The sequence below is a fragment of the Balaenoptera borealis genome (genome assembly GCF_965194805.1).
Source record: "Balaenoptera borealis genome assembly, chromosome: 11".
NCBI lineage: Eukaryota > Metazoa > Chordata > Mammalia > Artiodactyla > Balaenopteridae > Balaenoptera > Balaenoptera borealis.
Genome location: NC_138868.1, coordinates 84,740,360 through 84,761,917, shown reverse-complemented (window position 1 = coordinate 84,761,917; position 21,558 = coordinate 84,740,360). Strand labels below are relative to the sequence as shown.

At 34.6% G+C, this 21,558-nt stretch overlaps 1 protein-coding gene and 1 long non-coding RNA gene across 5 annotated transcripts in view; one reads left to right on the top strand and one right to left on the bottom strand.

The window, feature by feature from the left end:
• Positions 1–21,558, bottom strand: part of GUCY1A2 (guanylate cyclase 1 soluble subunit alpha 2) — a 432,229-nt gene that overhangs the window by 204,663 nt on the left and 206,008 nt on the right. For all 4 annotated transcript variants that reach the window (XM_082339920.1, XM_082339921.1, XM_082339922.1 and 1 more), the window contains one exon: positions 14,664–15,149. In XM_082339920.1, the coding sequence (XP_082196046.1) occupies positions 14,664–15,149 (486 nt within the window). The remainder of the gene's footprint in view (positions 1–14,663; positions 15,150–21,558) is intronic.
• Positions 1–21,558, top strand: part of LOC309604981 — a 159,940-nt gene that overhangs the window by 114,291 nt on the left and 24,091 nt on the right. The window lies entirely within an intron of this gene.

Below are 21,558 nucleotides of genomic sequence, written 5' to 3'. Positions count from 1 at the left end.
ATGCCCTAGCCATGGCATTCAGAGAAGAAAAAGAAATAAAAGGAATCCAAATTGGAGAAGTAGAAGTAAAACACTCACTGTTTGCAGATGACATGGTACTATACATAGAAAATCTTAAAGATGCCACCGGAAAACTGCTTGAACTAATCAAAGAATTTGGTAAGGTTGCAGGATACAAAATTAATGCACAGAAATCTCTGGCATTCCTATACACCAACAATGAAAAATCAGAAAGGGAAATTAAGGAAACACTCCCATTTACCATAGCAACATAAAGAATAAAATACCTAAGAATAAACCTGCCGAAGGAGGTGAAAGACTTGTACTCAGAAAACTATAAAACACTGATGAAAGAAAATAAAGATGACATAAACAGATGGAAAAATATACCATGTTCTTGGATTGGAAGAATCAATATTGTGAAAATGACTATACTACCCAAAGCAATCTACAGATTCAATGCAATCCCTATCAAATGACCAATGGCACTTTTCACAGAACTAGAACAAAAAATTTCACAGTTTGTATGGAAACACAAAAAACCCCAAATAGCCAAAGCAATCTTGATAAAGAAAAACGGAGTTGGAAGGAATCAGGCTCCCTGACATGAAACTATACCACAAAGCTACAGCAATCAAGACAATATGGCACTGGCACAAAAACAGGAATATATATCAATGGTACAGGATAGAAAGCACAGAGAAAACCCCACACACATATGGGCATCTAATTTATGACAAAGGAGGCAAGAACATACAATGGAGAAAAGACAGCCTCTTCAATACATGGTGCTGGGAAAACTGGACAGCTACATGTTAAAGAATGAAATTAGAACACTCCCTAACACCATACACAAAAATAAACTCCAAATGGATTAAAGACTTAAATATAAGACCAGACACTATAAAACTCTTAGAGGAAAACATAGGAAAAACACTCTTTGACATAAAACAAGCAAGATCTTTTTTGATCCACTCCCTAGAGTAATGGAAATAAAAACAAAAATAAACAAATGGGACTTAATTAAACTTAAAAGCTTTTGCACAGCAAAGGAAACCATAAACAAGACAAAAAGACAACCCTCAGAATGGGAGAAAATATTTTCCAATGAAACAACAGACAAAGAATTAATCTCCAAAATATACAAACAGCTCATGGAGCACAATATCAAAAAAACAAACTATCCAGTAAAAAATGGACAGAAGGCCTAAGTAGCCATTTCACCAAAGAAGACACACAGATGGCCAAGAGGCACATGAAAAGATGCTCAACATCACTAATCATTAGAGAAATGCAAATCAAAACCACAGTGAGGTATCTCCTCACACAGGTCAGAATGACCATTATCAAAAAAATCTAGAAACAATAAATGCTGGAAAGGGTGTAGTGAAAAAGGAACCCTCCTTCACTGTGGGTGGGAATGTAAATTGATACAACCACTATGGAAAACAGTATGAAGGTTTCTTAAAAAACTAAAAATAGAACTACCATATGACCCAGCAGTCCCACTACTGGGCATATACACTTAGAAAACCATAATTCAAAAAGAGACGTGTACCACAGTGTTCATTGCAGCACTATTTACAATAGCCAGGACATGGAACCAACCTAAATGTCCATCGACAGGTGAATGGATAAAGAAGATGTGGCGCATATATACAATGGAATATTACTCAGCCACAAAAAGAAACGAAATTGAGTTGTTTGTATTGAGGTGGATGGACCTAGAGTCTGTCATACTGAGTGAAATAAGTCAGAAAGGGAAAAACAAATACCATATGCTAATGTATATATGTGGAATGTAAAAAAAAAAAAAAGGTACTGATGAACCTAGTTGCAGGGTAGGAATAAAGATGTAGACATAGAGAATGGACTTGACGACACAGGGTGGGAGGGGGAAACTGGGGCGAAGTGAGAGTAGCATCAACATTTATACACTACCAAATGTAAAACAGTTAGCTAGTGGGGAGCAGCAGTGTAGCACAGGGAGATCAGCTCAGTGCTTCGCGATGACCTAGAGGGGTGGGATAGGGAGGAAGGGAGGGAGGGGAATGGGGACATATATATGCATATGGCTGATTCACTTTGTTTTACAACAGAAACTAACACAGTATTGTGACACAATTATACTCCAATAAATATCTATTAAAAAATATAAAATAAAAACCATAGACAAGACTAAAAGACAAAATACAGACTTAAAACTACTTCTCAAAAAAAGACATAATTCAAAAATGAAAAGGCAAGCCATAGATAGGTGAAAATATTTGCAAAATATGTATCTAACAAAGAAATGGTTTGTATAAGCATATGAAAAGATGCTCAACATCATTTATCATTAGGGAAATTCAAACCAAAACTACAATGAGATATCATTTCATACCCATTAGGATGGTTGTTATCAATGAAACAGAAAATAACAAATGTTGGCAAGAATGTGGAGAAACTGGAATGCTTGTGCATTGCTTGTGGGAGTGTAAAATGGTGCAGCTGCTATGCAAAATGTTATGGCAGTTCCCCCAAAACTTAAAGAATCACTTATGATTCAGCAGTTCCATTCCTAGATATATACTCAAAACAATTGAAAGCAGGGACTTAAACAGGTATTTGTACACCCATGTTCATAGTGGCATTATTCACAATAACTGAAAGGTGGAAGCAACCCAAGTGTCCATCAACCAATGAATGGATAAACAAAATGTGGCATATACATACAATGGAATATTACTCAGTCTTAAAAAGAAATTCTGATACATGCTACAACATAGATAAACTTTGAAAACATTATGGTAATTGAAATAAGCCAGACAGAAGGACAACAATTATAGGATTCTACTTATATGATGTACCTAGAATAGGTAAATTCATAGAGAGAAAGTAGAATAGTGGTTACCATGGGCTTGAGGGAGTAATGGAGAACTATTGTTTAATGGGTACAGAGCTTCTGTCTGGGATGATGAAAAAGTTCTAAAGATAATGGTAATGATTGTACAACAATATCAATGCACTAAGTGCATTATAAATTGTAAAAATGATAAATTTTATGTTATGTGTATGTTACTACAACTAAAAAAAGCTTTATGGTAAATGAGAGAATCCAAATACAAAGGACCACATATTCTGTGATTCCATTTATATGAAATGTCCAGAATTGGCAAATCCATAGATTTTTCATCCAGAAAGTATATTAGTGTTTGCCTGGGTCAGGGGGGCAGATGGGCATTGGGAGGCAATACCTAAGGGGTGCGTTTCTTGGGGAGATGAAAATATTCTAAAATTGATTGTGTTGTTTTTTGGACGTCTGTGGATACCCTAATAGCCCTACACTTTAATGGGTGAACTGTGTGGTACATGAATTATATCTTTAAAAAGCTACTACAAAAATCAATCAATGTAATTCTTCATATTCAGAAAATAAAGGAGTAAACCCATGCAAAAAAAAAAAGGAAAAAAAAGCTTTTGCACAGCAAAGGAAACCACTGACAAAATGAAAAGACAACCTATGGAATGGGAGAAAATATCTGCAAATAATGATAAGGGGTTAATATCCAAAATATATAAACAGCTCATACAACTCGACAGCAGAAAATAAGACAAAACAAACAAACAAACAGAAAACGACTAAAAAATGGTCAGAAGACCCAAATAGACATTTTTCCAAAGGAGACATACAAATCGTCAACAGGGACATGAAAAGATGCTCAACGTTGCTAATCATCAAAGAAAGGCAAATAAAAACCACGATGAGGTTATCATCTCACACCTGCCAGAATGGCTATCATCAAAAAGACCACAAATAACAAATGTCGGTGAGGTTTTGGAGAAAAGGGAAACCTGGTACACTGTTGGCAAGAATGTAAATTGCTGCAGCCACTGTGGAAAACAGTATGGAAGTTCCTCAATAAACTAAAAGTAGAACTACCACATAATCCAGTAATTCCACTCCTAGGTATATAGCCAAAGAAAGCAAAAAAAAAATTAATTTGAAAATATATATGCACCCTAATGTTCATGGCACCACTATTTACAATAACCAATACATAGAAGCAACCTAAGTGTGTACAATCAGATGAATGGATATTGATAATGAATGGATATTGATTATATATATTATATATACGTGATATATATATATCTCACAATGGACTACTTACTACTCAGGGACAAAAAAGAATGAAACTTTGCCACTTGCAGCAACATGGATAAACTTGGAGGGTATTATGCTTAGTGAAATAAGTCAGTCAGAGAAAGGCAAATGCTGTATGAAATTACTTATAGGTGGAATCTAAAAAGTTCAAAAAACTATTGAATATCACAAAAAAAGAAGCAGACTCACAGATATAGAGAACAAACTGGTTGCCAGTGGGGAGAGGAAATGATGGAGGGACAAGATAGGGATAGGGGATTGAGAGGTACAAACTGCTATGTTTAAAATAAATAAGCTACAAGGATATATTGTACAGCACAGGGAATATATTTTAGAATAACTATAAATGGAGTATAACCTTTAAAAATTATGTCACTGTTGCACACTTGAAACTTATATAATATTGTAAATTAACTATACCTCAACTTAAAAAAAAGAAAAAAAGTAAAAAAAAAAAATTTATAAAGAAAATAATATAAAATGATGCAGAAATGTCAAGGTTAAAAAACTTTATACCAAGCTTCATTTCAAAATTGAAACACTGGGTATTATTAACCACTATGTAAAATATTTAATAGAAGCCCTATAAATAAAAGAAAGAAAATTGAAAATCAATACAGATGAAAAACAACATCCCAAAACACTTTGTTAAATTCAGCAAGAAATTCATCAATTTTGATTTCTGCTTGGCAATCCAAATTGCTTTAGCCTTCTAACTGTCTTCAGAATTTGCCACAACACTAAAAGAAAATGTTCTCTGAATACAGAAGGATGTCATATTAGAGTGTAAAAAAATAAACATTTTAACTTTAGCTTCACAGTGTTGGTCATAGATCTTGCACAATCCAATATTACTTTAAGAAACACTGTTATCTTCATAAATTGTATATTGTAACTCAGGTTATTCAGATTAAAATGATCTATGAAGGCAAAATATGGATCCATCTTCAAGAATGAGGATCCATGAGGACCCAGTGAAGATGACATAAATAATGCATTTCAGGGAGCTATCTTTTTTGCCTCCTCTTTTTACCTTTCTCCCTACTCTGCCTTCACAGATTTCTCTGGCATAAGATGTAATTCTAATAACCTGGAAAAATGAACCTAAGGAAATAAGCATTTTATCTATTTCTAATAAGCACTGGCTATACCATATTTATGTACATACAAATACATGGACATGTAAGCATATGCATATGAAATACACAACCACTCACCATATATGCTCAGATCAGCTATTTGAGAAAGAGTAATTAACATTTATATTTACTACAATGGACTAGACACTGTCATAAGCATTTTTACATTCATTTAATTTAAAAACTTTAAAAAAATACTATGAACATAGATATTTTTTTCTTTATTTACAGGTGGTGCAACTGAAGCACAGAGATAAAATAAGTGGTTAAAGGTAGAAAGATGAGAACTCCAAATAGTGTACTTAAGATAGCACTGGGATTCCACAATTTTAACTAAATGGAATGAGAGTGATGCGGAGAATAATACAGTCTCCTCTCTTTTTCTCTCTTATCTCCAGCCTAAGCACTTGACAAAAGAAAAACTACAAATGAGACAAAACCATTGTCAGTTATTTTTAGGGCATTATGTATTTTGAAACTGACAATATAATCCCGCCAGTAGAAAAGTTATCAGAACAAAACACTTATCTTTGACTTTCACCTTCCTTCTAAAGAATATAAATTAGTTTTCTAGTCATTAAAATTGTGCTAAAAAAATACAATTCCTGCTCTGCAAATAGGTTCATCTGTACCATTTTTCTAGATTCCACATTTATGCATTAATATACAATATTTGTTTTTCTCTTGCATTAATGTATGATACTTGTTACTTCCATCCACATTTCTACAAATGACCCAATTTTTTTCCTTTTAATGGCTGAGTAATATTCCATTGTATACATGTACCACATTTTCTTTATCCATTCCTCTGTTGATGGACATTTAGGTTGCTTCCATGCCCTGGTTATTGTAAATAATGCTACAATGAACATTGGGGTGCATGTAAATTTTTGAATTATGGTTTTCTCAGGGTATATGCCTAGTAGTGGGATTTCTGGGTCATATGGTAGTTCTATTTTTAGTTTTTTAAGGAACCTATTTGCAAGGCAGGAATAGAGATGCAGACTTAGAGAATGGACGTGTGGACACGGGGGGGAGGGGGGTGGGATGAATTGGGAGATTGGGATTGACATATATGCACTATTACATGTAAAATAGATAGCTAGTGGGAACCTGCTGTATAAAACAGGGAGCTCAGCTCGGTGCTCTGTGGGGACCTAGATGGGTGGGATGGTGATGCGGTGGGAGGGAGGTCCAAGAGGGAGGGGATATATGTATACATATAGCTGATTCACTTTGTTGTACAGCAGAAACTAACACAACAATGTAAAGCAACTATACCCCTATATATATATTACTGATATAATATATATTTTATAATATATATATATATTACTAATTCCAAAACATTCTGTAGGCTTCTATGAGAGTCATGCCCTGTTGTCAAATGAGTGAGTCAAAAATGTTTATTTAATGAGTGAATAAATGAATTGATTATCTTACTTCAGAAGTTCCTCTTTTCTAGACTTACTAGAAGACACTGTTACCTTATTTCCAATAATATAGCTGCAAAAGTAAATGGCATTGACATTGATGGAAGCCACTGAAAAGAACTAGTATAAATCTTTAGTAGTTTTCAATTTCAAAAGTGTGCACTGATCAATGAAACAGAAAATATGTAAATCTTAGGGGAAAATGAACCAGTCACTCTTTACTAAGTGGAACTGGTATTTATTGCTGGAAAATGGAGTAAAATATATACATATTTATAAAATTCTAAGAATAACCTAAATACCTAAGTACTTTAAAGTGCTATTTTATCATAAGGCAAAATGAGGGGGAAAGGAAGCATTTCATTTTGGTTTTTTCTGCAAAATCCCCAATTCACACTGAAAGGATATTCTTGACATTCTACTTCGTTTTCTGAAGCCTGGCTGAAGTCCAAGGAACAGTGGTTTTAGTAACTCCATACTAATCAAATGTCAAGACAAATCAAACTTCTTGAGGCATAGTGTTCTGTAGCCTTGTAACTTTATATGAGAAACATCTGCTTTCAGCTCTTGTCAGGGAGGTTAAAGATGGAGATTCAAGTCTGAAAGAGGTCCTTATCAAATTTACAAAATGCTAGCATATCAGTTGTGCAAAGCCCAAGTGGTCTTCACCAAGATGTCTGAATCCAAAGAGTTTGTCTGATTCTCAATTTCCCTGTGATATTAACAAGTTCACTCAAAACTGAACTCTGATTACCTTATACATAAACCTTTCCATCATGGATATTTACCATCTACTTATATAAATTAAGTGGATACATGATCTTAATGGCTTTTCTAGCCCTTTATTGATATTGTATTTATGGAGGTTTTGAACTTATAAAGTCAGCAAAGTGCTTCCATTGGTCTTTGAGATTTTCAGAACTCAAGGTGTTCAACAATTTTCAAATTTTATTCATGCCAAGAGTGCCCCCAAATACAGTCAATTTATTTTCAAGAGTGGATAGAATGAACCTGATAACTCTGGCTTCTCTGTAGGTTTAATTTCTGTTTTAGAATTTAAAAGCTCAGTAGACATCTCTATATTCCTTTGAGGTTGCCATATTTGGTTTCCCTTTGACTCTATAGTGGAGGTTGTATGAATCCTCTGGCTCCAAGTCTTTCCTGCCCAGGGAAAAGATGTTAATTCCCATCAAAGTTTGTCCTGATGCCTATCTTCATACTTGTTACCTGGTATCCAGTTCCCATAATCTTTGTGTCCAGTCCCAAGGTCTTTCATTCCCTAAGAGTGAGCCTGGATTTCTGTTCCTTCCTACTTTGCTGGACTCAGCTCTTCCACCTGGATTTACAATACTTGTATTCCCTTGCCAATGTGAACTTTGTGTTGTTGGTTTTTAGATCTCAACGTCAGATTCCCTGATCTAACAAAATTCTGGTCCAGGCATGTCCTGGTTGCCCCATCCTGTCTTTCTACTCTTTCTTCCCAACCCAAGCCTGACACTGATACTCAGCGTTTAACTCTACAAACATTTGTAAACCAGGTTTGGAGTTTGTGATGGGAATGCCTCTCTACTCCCACCCCAAGAGAGGAAAGTATTTTATTACTAACATGTTTTAGAGTTGCCTGGCCAAGGTGATTTTAAAAAAAATATCAACTTTTATTGAGTTTCATTCTTTTAAAATTATACCCCTTATTGCCTGCACTTGGGATCACTGATCCCACTGTTTCCTTGGTATACTACTTCTCCATAAGAGAAATTAAGGGAGAAGATACTAGCTAGTTTCTGACAAAAAGGGAGTATGGCTAATGGGAGAGTCCCTAACTTTTAAAGATGCAGCTTCTCAGAACTCTGAACTATTTGTGACTCAAGAGATGGGAGTGGAATTGGGTTATGTTGTCATAGTGTTTTCCTTATCATTTGACAGTACAACTATAGTTACTGATCACGTAAAATAGTTTTGAAACAGTTTTCACTTTTGCAATTATTTGATCTTTGTCTAGATCTTTTTCCACAGCCTAAACTTGTGGGAAAATTGTAGGTTTTAGAATCAGACAAGTGTCGGTTCAAATTCTGATTCAATAGCAATATTATCTGGATTATTTAACTTCTCTGAAATTTAGTTTATTTACCTGAAAATGGAGATAATGTAAGAAGTCCACATGTTAGTCATGGGGTATTAAATGAGATCATATTTTATTCTTTTCTAATAAGCACTGAGTACACTTTAGTTATGTACACACAAAAGCATACAAAATAATCACATAATACATACCCACTCCCATATGTCCAAATGTACCTATCTGAGAAATAATAATGACAACTAACACATCCATTTACTACTATACACCAGGTGCTAATCTTAACTTTACAGTTTATAAAACGGGAGAGAAGTTAAGAAAGTGTTAAAGGTGAAAATGTGAGAGCTGTAAGGAGTGTATTTAAGATAGCACTGGGAAACTGCAGCCTTGGCTGAGTGCAATAAGAGGAGCATGGAGAAAGATTCATCCTCCTCTTTACTTCTCCTTTATTTCAAACTAAAGGTCTTGGCAAAGACAAAAATATAAAATGAGGCAAAACTCACATTATGTTGCTTCAACATCCAATACTATTATCACTACATTTAGTTATTATTTATTATTATCTATATACAATTGGCTTAAAAAGTTAGAGTTACTTGTTCTTTATTTTGTTTATTCTCTACCCCCTATAAAACCTGAGGAGCAAAATATATAATATATTATGTTGACTATTTGCTGAATATTTGCTTTTCTAATTATGAGATCAAAATTATAATCCATGCTTCCTTCAATTTACTTTGTTCTTATTTAGCATTCATACACCTGTAACATCTTGGCAGTCAAGCATTTTTAAAGACTAATTTTCTCAATGCTTGCAATATGCACAGTAAAATATACACCATCTTACTTAACCTCCTACTTTATAGGAAGCTTGATTATTTTAGCAGAACCTTCTTATTATGGCCTAATTTAGTTAAATTCTGGCATTATAATTCATCACTGCATCATCTCTCTTATGATAGGAAAACATAATAAGATAATAAGATGATCAAGAGAGGGGCAACGAATAAATTTAGAGACTGGAGTCTTACTGCATGTAGCAGACTTTGAATGCCTCCTGTGAGGCACTCTCTCTAGTTCTCTAGTTCTTTTTTCTTAACATTCAGCTTTACTTGGTTTCCCTTCACTTTTCTAACATAAAACAAAAGTGAGCCATACCTTATTTATCTCTGTGGTATAATTATTCCACCAAAAATTCTACACATACTTTAAATCCAACAAAATACTTTTAAATTTTATAAAATCAGCAGATTTATAATCCTTAAAAAATTTCTGTCACCTTTGGGATTTTTTTCAATAGCAATTAAAATTTTAGCAAATAGTTCTTGGTATAAAATAGCACTGTGTAAATGTTCTAGAAAATAATCTGGAAAGATTACAATAATTAAAAACCTTAAATTAGGCCGGTCAGATTGAGAATTTCTAAATTATATACCTCCTAATGTAGTTCTCATAATGTATTGATACTTCATTTTATCCTAAACAAGGGTAATATTCTCTTTATTTGTCCTTCCCTCTCTCTGGCCATATCATTACTCTGGCTTCAGCACATATTGTGTTTCCTGGTCTGGATCCCCCAGATTCAACCTCCATAAGCCTGAGTAAACATCAAAGCCACCGTATACACCTATCATACCAGATACATATACACACTAGTATTGGAGATGCATTAAAAATACCTGGCTCTGTTGATGGTTTCCTTTGCTGTGTAAAATATTTTAAGTTTAATCAGATCCCATTTGTTTATTTTTTGCTTTTGTTAAAATTACTCTAGGAGATAGATCCCCAAAAATATTGCTGAAATTTCTGTCAAAGAATGTTCTGCCTATGTTTTCCTCTAGGAGTTTTATAGTATCCAGCGTTACATTTAGGTCCTTAATCCATTTTGAGTTAATTTTTGTATATGGTGTTAGAGAATGTTCTAATTTCATTCTTTTACAAGTAGTTGTCCATTTTTCCCAGCACCACTTATTGAAGAGAATGTATTTTCTCCATTGTATATCCTTGCTTCCTCTGTCACAGATTAATTGACTAAAACTGTGTGAATTTACTTCGGGGCCCTCTATTATGTTCCACTGATCTATGTGTCTGTTTTTGTGCCAGTACCATATGGTTCTGATGACTGTAGCTTTGTAGTATAGTCTGAAGTCAGCTATGGAATTGTTTCCTCCAGCTCCATTTTTCTTTCTCAAGATTGTTTTGGCTATTTGGGGTCTTTTGTGTTTCCACATAAATTTTAAAATTATTTGTCCTAGTTCTGTAAAAAATGTCATTGGTGTTTTGATAGGGATTGCATTAAATCTATAGATTGCCTGAGGTAGTATGGTCCTTTTAACAATATTCATTCTTCCAATCCAAGAACACAGTATATCTTTCCATCTGTTTGTGTCGTCTTCAATTTCTTTCATCCATGTCTTATAGTTTTCCGAGTACAGGCCTTTTACCTCCCTAGGTAGGTTTATTCCTAAGTATTTTATTCTTTTTGATGTGACAGTAAATGGAACTGTTTCTTTAATTTCTCTACAGATTTCTGTATATTAACTTTGTATTCTGTAACTTTACCAAATTCATTGGTGAGCTCTAGTAGTTTTCTGGTGACATCTTTAGGTTTTTTATTTATAGTATCATGACATCTGCAAACAGTGACAGTTTTACTTCTTCTTTTCCAATTCGGATTCCTTTTATTTTCTTTTCTTCTTATGATAGTCATGGCTAGGACTTCCAAAACTTTGTTGAATAAAAGTGGTGAGAGTGGACATCTTTGTATTGCTCCTGATCTTAGAGGAAATGCTTTCATCTTTTCACCATTGAGTATGATGTATGATGTTAGCTGTTGGGTTTTCATATATGGCCTTTTTCATGTTAAGGTATGTTCCCTCTATGCCAATCTACTGAACACAGAAGATATTTGCAAACGATATGACCAATAAGGGGTTAAAATCCAACACATATAAACAGCTTATAAAACTCAACATCAAAAACACAAACAACCTGATTAAAAATGGGCAGAAGAACTGAATAGACATTTTTCCAAAGAGGAAATGCAGATGACCAAGAGGCACATGAAGAGATGCTCAATATTGTTAATCATAAGAGAAATGCAAATCAAAACCACAACAAGATATCACCTCACACAGGTCAGAATGGCTATCATCAAAAAGAAAACAAATAACAAATGTTAGCAAGGATGTGGAGAAAAGGGAACCCTCTTACACTGTTGATGGGAAGGTAAATTGCTGCAGCCACTGTGCAGGTAAATTGGTGCAGCAGTAACCAATTTTGAGGTTGCTCAAAAAACAAAATACAGAACTACCAAATGATCCAGCAATTCCATTCTTGGGTATATATCAGAAAGAAACAAAAAGAGTAATTCAAAAAGATTCTTGCACCCCAAAGTTGCTAGCAACATTATTTACAATTGCCAAGGAATGGAAGCAACCTAAGCGTCCATCAACAGACGAATGGATAAAGATGTGGTATATGTAGACAATAGATACTACTCAGCCATAAAAAGAATGAAATTTTGCCATTTGTAGCAACATGGATGGACTTAGAGAGCATTATGCTAAGTGAAATAAGTCAGACAGAGAAAGACAAATACTGTATGATATCACTTACATATGGAATCTAAAAAATACAACAAACTAGTGAATAAAACAAAAAAGAAGCAGACATCATAGATATAGAGAACAAACTAGTGGTTACCAATGGGGAGAGTGAATGGACAAGGGGCAAAATAGGGATGGGATAAAAAAGGGGTTACTGTGGTACTGTATAAAATCATATGTGTGAAACTTTTGAAAACTGTAAAGTACTATAGGATTTAAAGAATCATACATTCAATTAAAAAAACAAATTAAAAAAAAAAAACACCTGGCTCTGGTATCATTTTACCTTATAATTTATTGCTAAAATTTCATAAGAAAGTTCAGTTTAAGAGAATCTGTGAACCAAACAGTTTTGTTTACTTTTCAATATATATATGAAAGATGGAAAGCAGAGTCTTGAGTACCTGAGAATGAGTAGATCCATTCTGTAATTTAAAACTTGCTGATAATTATTTATAATTATATGAACCTTACCAGTTTAATAAAATATAGGAAAATTTGAAGTCATTCAGTATATTTCCACAGATTTTCTTTTTCTGTGAGGTGTCCTAGCTTATCTCCAGGAAAGGAAGACTTGATGTCTGTGAAATGAACTGTATTTTTAAAACTTGAAATTGTTTTTGTACCCTCAGAAGATATCACATTTCTTCTTTTCTCAATACCAAACTGATACTTATATTTAAATCAGGGATTTCCATGTTTTACCAGAAAAGAATCTATTTTTCATGCTCATTTAGTTGCACAGCGTTAGAGCCACAAAAACATATGACTACTTTAGCTGAAGGAAACTTACACTGCAAATCAGTGATTTAGAAGGAAGCAATTGTGGTTGCAGAGCTTGGTGCAATAGTGCCCAAAGTCTGGAGAATTCCCTGGTGGTCCAGTGGTTAAGACACCATGCTATCACTGTCATGCATGTTCAATCCCTGGTCAGGGAACTATGATCCCTCAAGCAGGGTGGCCAAAAAAAAATAGTGCCCAAAATCTGAAGGAAAAAGAGTGCTGGAAATTTAGGACAATCTGCTCTCTCTTCTGGAATTGACAGTGATAGACTCATCATGTCTCTGGTTTAGGATCAGACATTTGGCTGCCTCTGCCATAAATTACATAAAAATAAACTATAAGGAAGTTAAATATAATTTATAAAAACTCTTATTTTGTATAACAAAGCAAATCCCTCATACATATGTCACACTGAGTGTTTACCACTCAGAAGAGGCTTTCTAAAATATTTAACATTGGTTGTATATCATACATAATGGAACTAGTGAATATCTTTCCATAAAGGAGAGACACCTTAATGAAAACACCCTATGGATCATAATATGAAACTAAAATGTGAAACAGATTCTTTCTGAATCTGCTTATGTGCAGATCATACTACGAAAGAAGTAGAAGTCTAGATAATTAGTAAAGAAGAAAAAAAAAATCTAAAATTCACTATTTTGTTTGTACTAAAAGTAATTGCTGTCCTCCATATTAAAAAAAAAAAGCCATGCACCCTGACATTTTGCAATCCATGAGAAATTTTATGTAAAGTTACAGTTATTCATTACGTAGACATGAAGCTGAATCACTCAAAATATTGCTATAATTTTAATAAGAAATTAATAAGGGGTTTGCCAAATTAGACTAACAGATGGTGACTTGTATACATTTTCAAAACTCTTCCATTAAGTAGCTTGGAAAATTAAGGTGCTTACACTAAAAACCATTGGTTATTTGGACAATAGCTAGAATATTTACACGTATTCTTTCAGAATTACAGGGACCTCAATTAATTGACTGTGAAGAGCAAACTACCGATTAACCATGATCTAACTCACAATACAATGCATGTTTTAACATAAATTGCTGTTTCCTTTTAACTGTCAATATAAAACTTTTACTTTATATCGTAATCCTACTCTTTAGGAAAAACTAATTATATGGTTAAAAGTTGCCTAGATTTCAGCAAGTTTATTTATTTATTTTTGATAATAATGAATTTAGAGTACTAGTTCTATAGAATTTTTCCTTACTGAGCAATATCATGATTCACAGTTAGCTATGTCAATAGTATAAATCAACTCATAATGAAAGTTTACTCATAGAGCAGAAATGCTTGTATTCTGTATAAATATTGATATTTCTAAATTAAAATTATCCACCATTTACTATCAAGTTTAAAAAGAGAAATAGATTGTATGCTTGTAATTTAATTAAGATGACAATTTACTACTAAAGAGTATTTATATATAAGTAACTAAACCCCTTTACCTTATAAATATCCAAAAATCCACATTGGTGGTCAAATCTTGTGTACAGTTCATTCAGCATGCTGATTACTTGCATGGGGGTACACTGGGCACATATGGCTGTGAAGCCAACAATGTCTGAAAAGAGCATGGTGACATCATCAAACTTTCTGGCTTGCACTTGCTGCCCTTGCCACAATTGCTGGGCTACATCACCAGGGAAAATAGAATATAGAAGATCCACTGTTTTTTTTTTCTCTTCTTCCAGGGCCTGGTGAGTTCTTTCTAAAGTTGCTTTTAATTTATCCATCCTCTTCTTCAAGCCATCTTGGGCCTTTGCCTGCTCACCAACCAAAATTACATCTCGGGTAGCATCATGGATAGGGATGTCCGAGAGATGCAGCCCTCGTCCCATGAGTTCATCCAACTTGTCCACACATGGAGAACCCAAGAATAAAATAGAATTTGATTCTGAGACATGGATCATTTGTCCTTTAACTTCCATCACCTGCAAAATTAACACAGAATTTTGATCAGCACTATTCACATAGTAGGTTCACAAAAATTAAATTATTGTCTGATGGAGAGGAAGAACAAGAAATAAGCTCTATTGAATTTCTGCATTCATATAGGCAAATTTAAATGTGATTTATGGCCAATATAAGTTATGATTCTAAATAGAAGCATTTGTTATTGTTTCCCACTTGGTCACTTTCTTAACACAATGATCAAATGGAAAGGAAGGAAGATCAATGAGAAACGAAACAGGAAAACATTTTCATTCAAAATGAAATTGCACCCAGGTACATCATGAAACTGGTTCATGAGCCAGTTCAAAAACTTTCAACCTGCTTAGTAATAGTAGAATTAGGATAAATCCATCTGTCAATATAACTGCCTTTAACTGTCATTAAAATAATACTCAGAAAATAAGTCCAGGAGACTAAATGAATACAAATAATTGTTTAGCCTTATGTAAGTCATTTTTCACCAGCTGTAGTCCTATGAAAATATATTAGATTTTGCACTGACTAGATTAGTTGACAATTCATTTGTTCTTAAAAATAAAAAATTAAACTAGATGTCATTAAGCCAGTATTACCAGAAAATAACAATCAACTAGCATGTTCAATATAAGCTAAAAATAGCCCTCCAGATTGGGACAGTATTAAAGGAATTCAGTTAATAAGATAAAGAATCTGAAGATGTAGTAATTTAAATCTATCCCTCCTTTCTGTACTATTTGACTGGAGAATTTGAGAACTGATGTTTAATGAAAAACTTCATGAACACTGGTTTATGCTATTTTAGCTTGGTTCCCCAAGGAACACTCAGAGGGGATAAGCACCAGTAGGGAAGGAAGGAAGACTTAGGATATGGTTATGCAAATATAGTTATTTGGGTAAGGATAAGATATTTCAGCACATCTGGAGAGGAAGCTAGCTGTAATTACCTGGAGAGAACAGCCTATAAGTAGACCACCTGAGACTGTGTATCAGTTTTATCTATGTTACTTTCCCCAACTACATGGAATGTGTTCAATACATTTATTTTCTTTTGTTCTTCATAGCATGAAGTAGTTAGGCTAGTTGATGAAATTGGAGGCATAGAACAAATATGGGGTAAAACTAAAGAGATCTGGATTTGTAAGCCTGCAAATGTTTTACTTTGTTCCCCCTGCACAATTTACCAAGATCTAGTCTACATAAGGAAATAAAATTGAATCCTTGTTTCATGTCATATTTTTAATGAAATGAAATGTTCACTTTTTTATATAAAGATTCTGCTAGTGTTCAGTATTTCAGCATTTTTTACATAATACTCTTATTTATTCATTGAAGTGTTATTGAGTGTTTGCTATTTACTAGTACAGCTCTGGATGATAAGCATAAAAAGATAAAACAAGGCTCCTCTTTTCAAAGTTATCACAGTATGGAAGGGAGAGCCAAATCTATATAACCCATAGAATAGAATGAAGAAGGCCCTTCAATTCCCAATTTAAGGTGGGCTCTCAAAAGATGGCAGGCTACAGTTTGAATACAAAGAAAGTAATTGTCCTGAAAAGTATTTCCAGATTATTACATATATGCCTGATATGCTTTTTGTGGGGAGGGGTTTGTTAATGATATATACTTGTTAGAATATTAAAGGTGTAATAAAGAAGATACACATAATGTACAACCTCATGTTTAAAAATTAGTACTTTAATTTTTTTTCTTATGATTTAAGGTAAAAGCAAACCTCTGATATTCATAGATTTAGACCTCCTTCTGGTCTTTCCCTTTTTTTTTCTCAGATTTCTTTTTAATTATTTTCTTTTTCTTCTACATCTTACTTTCTTCTCCCTTCTCCTCTTTGTTCTTTGGACTTACTCTTTTTTTTTTTTTTTTCCAATATGCTATCTTCATTCAGTCTTTATCTCTCCTGCTTGCCTGGCTTTCTTTCTCATCACTGGTTTCCTTCATCTTCCTCACTGGTGCTTCCTTTTTCTTTTTCTTTCTCTTTTTTCCCTATGTATTAATCTCCACATTTACCATCACAAATCGACTTTTTTCTTCTCCACCTTTACTTTCACCTCCTTTTTTATTTTAAATATGAAATCAGTATATGTATACAGGCATAAACAATATTATACATTATTTGCTATGTGTAATAAAAAAGAGTGTTTTTCTTTAACTTACAAAGAAGCTGGATGCAATATGTTATACTCCACCTCAAAAAAACAAAACATAAATATATTCTTGATTTATATATGGCATTAGTTCATTTTTTGAAGTCTCTGAATCAGCAGAGCCTGGGAGAATAAAATAATTGCTTACTTCTTACATTACAGAAAAAAAAATCATGAAAGAGAAACCACAATACACACAGTAAATAACTTAATTTTAGAATATTTTTCATCAGTGAATTTTTTCCTTATTTATAATTGGGCAAATATCACTGGAGCATTTGTGTCTCTGTCATAAATGCAGGTTTAGCCTAATTGGAAAATAATATAAATTATTTTTCTTGAATTGTTTTTGCTTTATTATAATTATAAATTCAGATATTCACCATGATTGCATTTATTGATTTAGCAATATGCACAACTATTATAGGAACTACGTATTTTTATGTAGAGGAGACAAATTTGTGGAAAACTACATTAAATTAAAACATTCCCTTAAGGTTTTATTGCATTCTAAATTATATTAAAGTTTTAATAAAATAGCATAAGGCAGAATGAAAATAAAATGTCTTTAAATCTATCAGATTTCATAAATTGGTAAGCATAATAGAGGGGAATGGGCTAAAAAATAGAATGGAGCTGACAGAGGATAGGATCAGTGAGGATAGTTCCATAGAATTTACTCAATCTGAACAAGGAAAATAGACTGAAAAAAATAAACAGAGCTTCAGGGACCTGTAGCACAATAACAAAAAATCCAACATTCATATCATGGGAGTCCTAGAAGCACTTGAAGTAATAATGGCTGAAAGTGTCACAAATCTGATTGAAGATATAAACACTCAGAATCAACAAGCTATGTGAATCTCTAGTAGGATAAAACCAAAGAAATCCATTTCAAGACACATTATAAATTTTGAAAACTAAATTCAAAGAAAATATCTTGAAAACAGTCACAGAGAAAAGATGCATTACTTATAGGGAACACTAATTTGAATGGCAGTTGATTTCTCATCTGAAACTATGGAGGTCAGAAGAAAGTAGTACATTTTTTTAGATATTGAAAGAAAAGAAGTGTCAATTGCGAATTCTATGTGTGGGGAAACTACTCTTCAAGAATGAAGGAGGAATAAAGACATCTGCAAATGAAGGAAAGCTAAAAGTCTTTGTCCTAACAGAACAGCTAAAGAAAGATCTTAAAATTGAATGAAATAAGAGAAATAATGTTCTAAGGAGCATCAGGAAGGGAAACAAGAATGGAAAGACTAAAAATACTGGTAAATACAATAGATTATCCTTCTCCTCATAAGCTGTCTAAATCACATGTGATGATTGCAACAAAAATTATAACACTAACGATTCTCATTACGTGTCCTCCTTATAAGAGAAAAGCAGAGGCAGATTACACACACACACGAAGACAGTGTGAAAACAGAAACAAAGATTGGAGTGATGCAATCACAAACCAAGAAATACCAAGGCATGCCAGTAGCCACCAGAAGCTAGAAGGGTCAAGAAACCTATTCTCCTCCAGATCATGTGGAAAGAGCAAGAACCTATCCACACTTTGATTTTAGATTCTGACCTCTAGGGCTGTGAAAGAATAAATTTCTGTTGTTTTACACTACCCAGTTTGTGGTTATTTGTACAGTAGCCACAGGAAACTGATACAGATCAGAGCAACAAAATCAACAAATAAGATCTAATTGACAGATGTAGGGTGATCCACCCAACAGCAGAAGAATACATATTTTTCAAAGAACCTGTGTAGCATACACTAAGACTGACCATATTGTAGGCCATGAAAAAAAACACCACAACAAATTTTTGAAATTCAAATTATATGGAATATGTTCTCTGACCACAAGGAATAAAACTAGAAATAAAGACATATTCATAATAGCCAAATATTGGAAACAATCCAGGCGTATTTCAGTGGGTGAATGGTTAAACCAAACATGAGTTACTATTCAGCAATATAAAGAAATTGTACATTGATATAGGCAAAATAATAGATAAACTTGTAGGGAATTATGCTAAATGAAAAATTGCTGGGGGAGGAACCAGGATGGTGGAGCAGAAAGACGTGCTCTCACATCCTCTTGCGAGAACACCAGAATCAAAACTAGCTGCTGGACAATCATCGACAGGAAGACACTGGAACTCACCCAAAAAGATACCCCACATCCAGAGACAAAGGAGAAGCCACAATGAGATGCTAGGAGGGGCACAATCACAGAAAAATCAAATCCCATAACTGCTGGGTGGGTGACACACAGACTGGAAAACACTTGTACCACAGAAGTCCACCCACTGGAGTGAAGGTTCTGAGCCCCACGTCAGGCTTCCCAACCTGGGGGTCCGGCAATGGGCGGAGGAATTCCTAGAGAATCAGACTTTGAAGCCTAGTGGGAATTGATTGCAGGACTTCGACAGGAGTGGGGGAAACAGAGACTCCACTCTTGGAGGGCACACACAAAGTAGTGTGTGCAGAGGGACCCAGGGGAAGGAGCAGTGACTGCAGGGGATACTGAACCAGACATACCTGCTAGTGCTGGAGGGTCTCCTGCAGAGGTGGGGGGTGGCTGTGGCTCACCGTGGGGACACGGACACTGGCAGCAGAAGTTCTGGGAAGTACTCCTTGGCGTGAGCCCTCCCAGAGTCTGTCATTAGCATCACCAAAGAGGCAGGTAAGCTCCAGTGTTGGGTTGCCTCAGGCAAAACAACCAACACTGAGGGAACCCAGCCCCACCCATCAACAGTCAAGTGGATTAAAGTTTTACTGAGCTCTGCCCACCAGAGCAACAGTCAACTCTACCCACCACCAGTCCCTCCCATCAGGAAACTTACACAAGCCTCTTAGATAGCCTCATCCACCAGAGGGCACATAGCAGAAGCAAGAAGAACTACAATCCTGCAGCATGTGGAAAAAAAACCACATTCACAGAAAGATAGACAAGAAGAAAAGGCAGAGGGCTACATACCAGGTGAAGGAACAAGATAAAACCCCAGAAAAACAACTAAATGAAGTGGAGATAGGCAACCTTCCAGAAAAAGAATTCAGAATAATGAGAGTGAAGATGATCCAGGACCTCGGAAAAAGAATGGAGGAAAAGATCAAGAAGATGAAAGAAATGTTTAACAAAGACCTAGAAGAATTAAAGAACAAACAAACAGAGATGAAAAATGCAATAACAGAAATGAAAACTACACTAGAAGGAATCAATAGCAGAATAACGGAGGCAGAAGAATGGATAAGTGACCTGGAAGACAGAATGGTGGAATTCACTGCTGCAGAACAGAATAAAGAAAAAAGAACGAAAAGAAATGAAGACAGCCTAAGAGACCTCTGGGACAACATTAAATGCAACAGCACTTGTATTATAGGGGTCCCAGAAGGAGAAGAGAGAGAGAAAGCACCAGAGAAAATATTTGCAGAGATTATAGTTGAAAACTTCCCTAACATGAGAAAGGAAATAGCCACCCACGTCCAGGAAGCGCAGCGAGTCCCATACAGGATAAACCCAAGGATAAACACGTCGAGACACATAGTAATCAAATTGGCAAAAAGTAAAGAAAAAAAAAATTATTGAAAGCAGCAAGGGAAAAACGAAAAATAACACACAAGGGAACTCCCATAAGGTTAACAGCTGATTTCTCAGCAGAAACACTATAAGCCACAAGGGAGTGGCATGATATACTTAAAGTGATGAAAGGGAAGAACCTACAACCAAGATTACGCTACACGGCAAGGATCTCATTCAGATTCGATGGAGAAAGCAAAAGCTTTACAGACAAGCAAAAGCTAAGATAATTCAGCACCACCAAACCAGCTCTACAACAAATGCTAAAGGAACTTTTCTAACTGTGAAACACAAGAGAAGAAAAGGTTCTACAAAAACAAACCCAAAACAAGTAAGAAAATGGTCATAGGAACATACATATCAATAATTACCTTAAACGTGAATGGATTAAATGCTCCAAGCGAAAACACTAGCTCGCTGAATGGATACAAAAAAAAAAAGACCCGTATATATGCTGTCTACAAGAGACCCACGTCAGACCTAGGGAAACATACAGACTGAAAGTGAGGGGATGGAAAAAGATATTCCATGCAAAGGGAAATCAAAAGAAAGCTGGAGTAGCTATACTCATATCAGATATAATAGACTTTAAAATAAAGAATGTTACAAGAGACAAGGAAGGACACTACATAATGATCAAGGGATCAATCCAAGAAGAAGATATA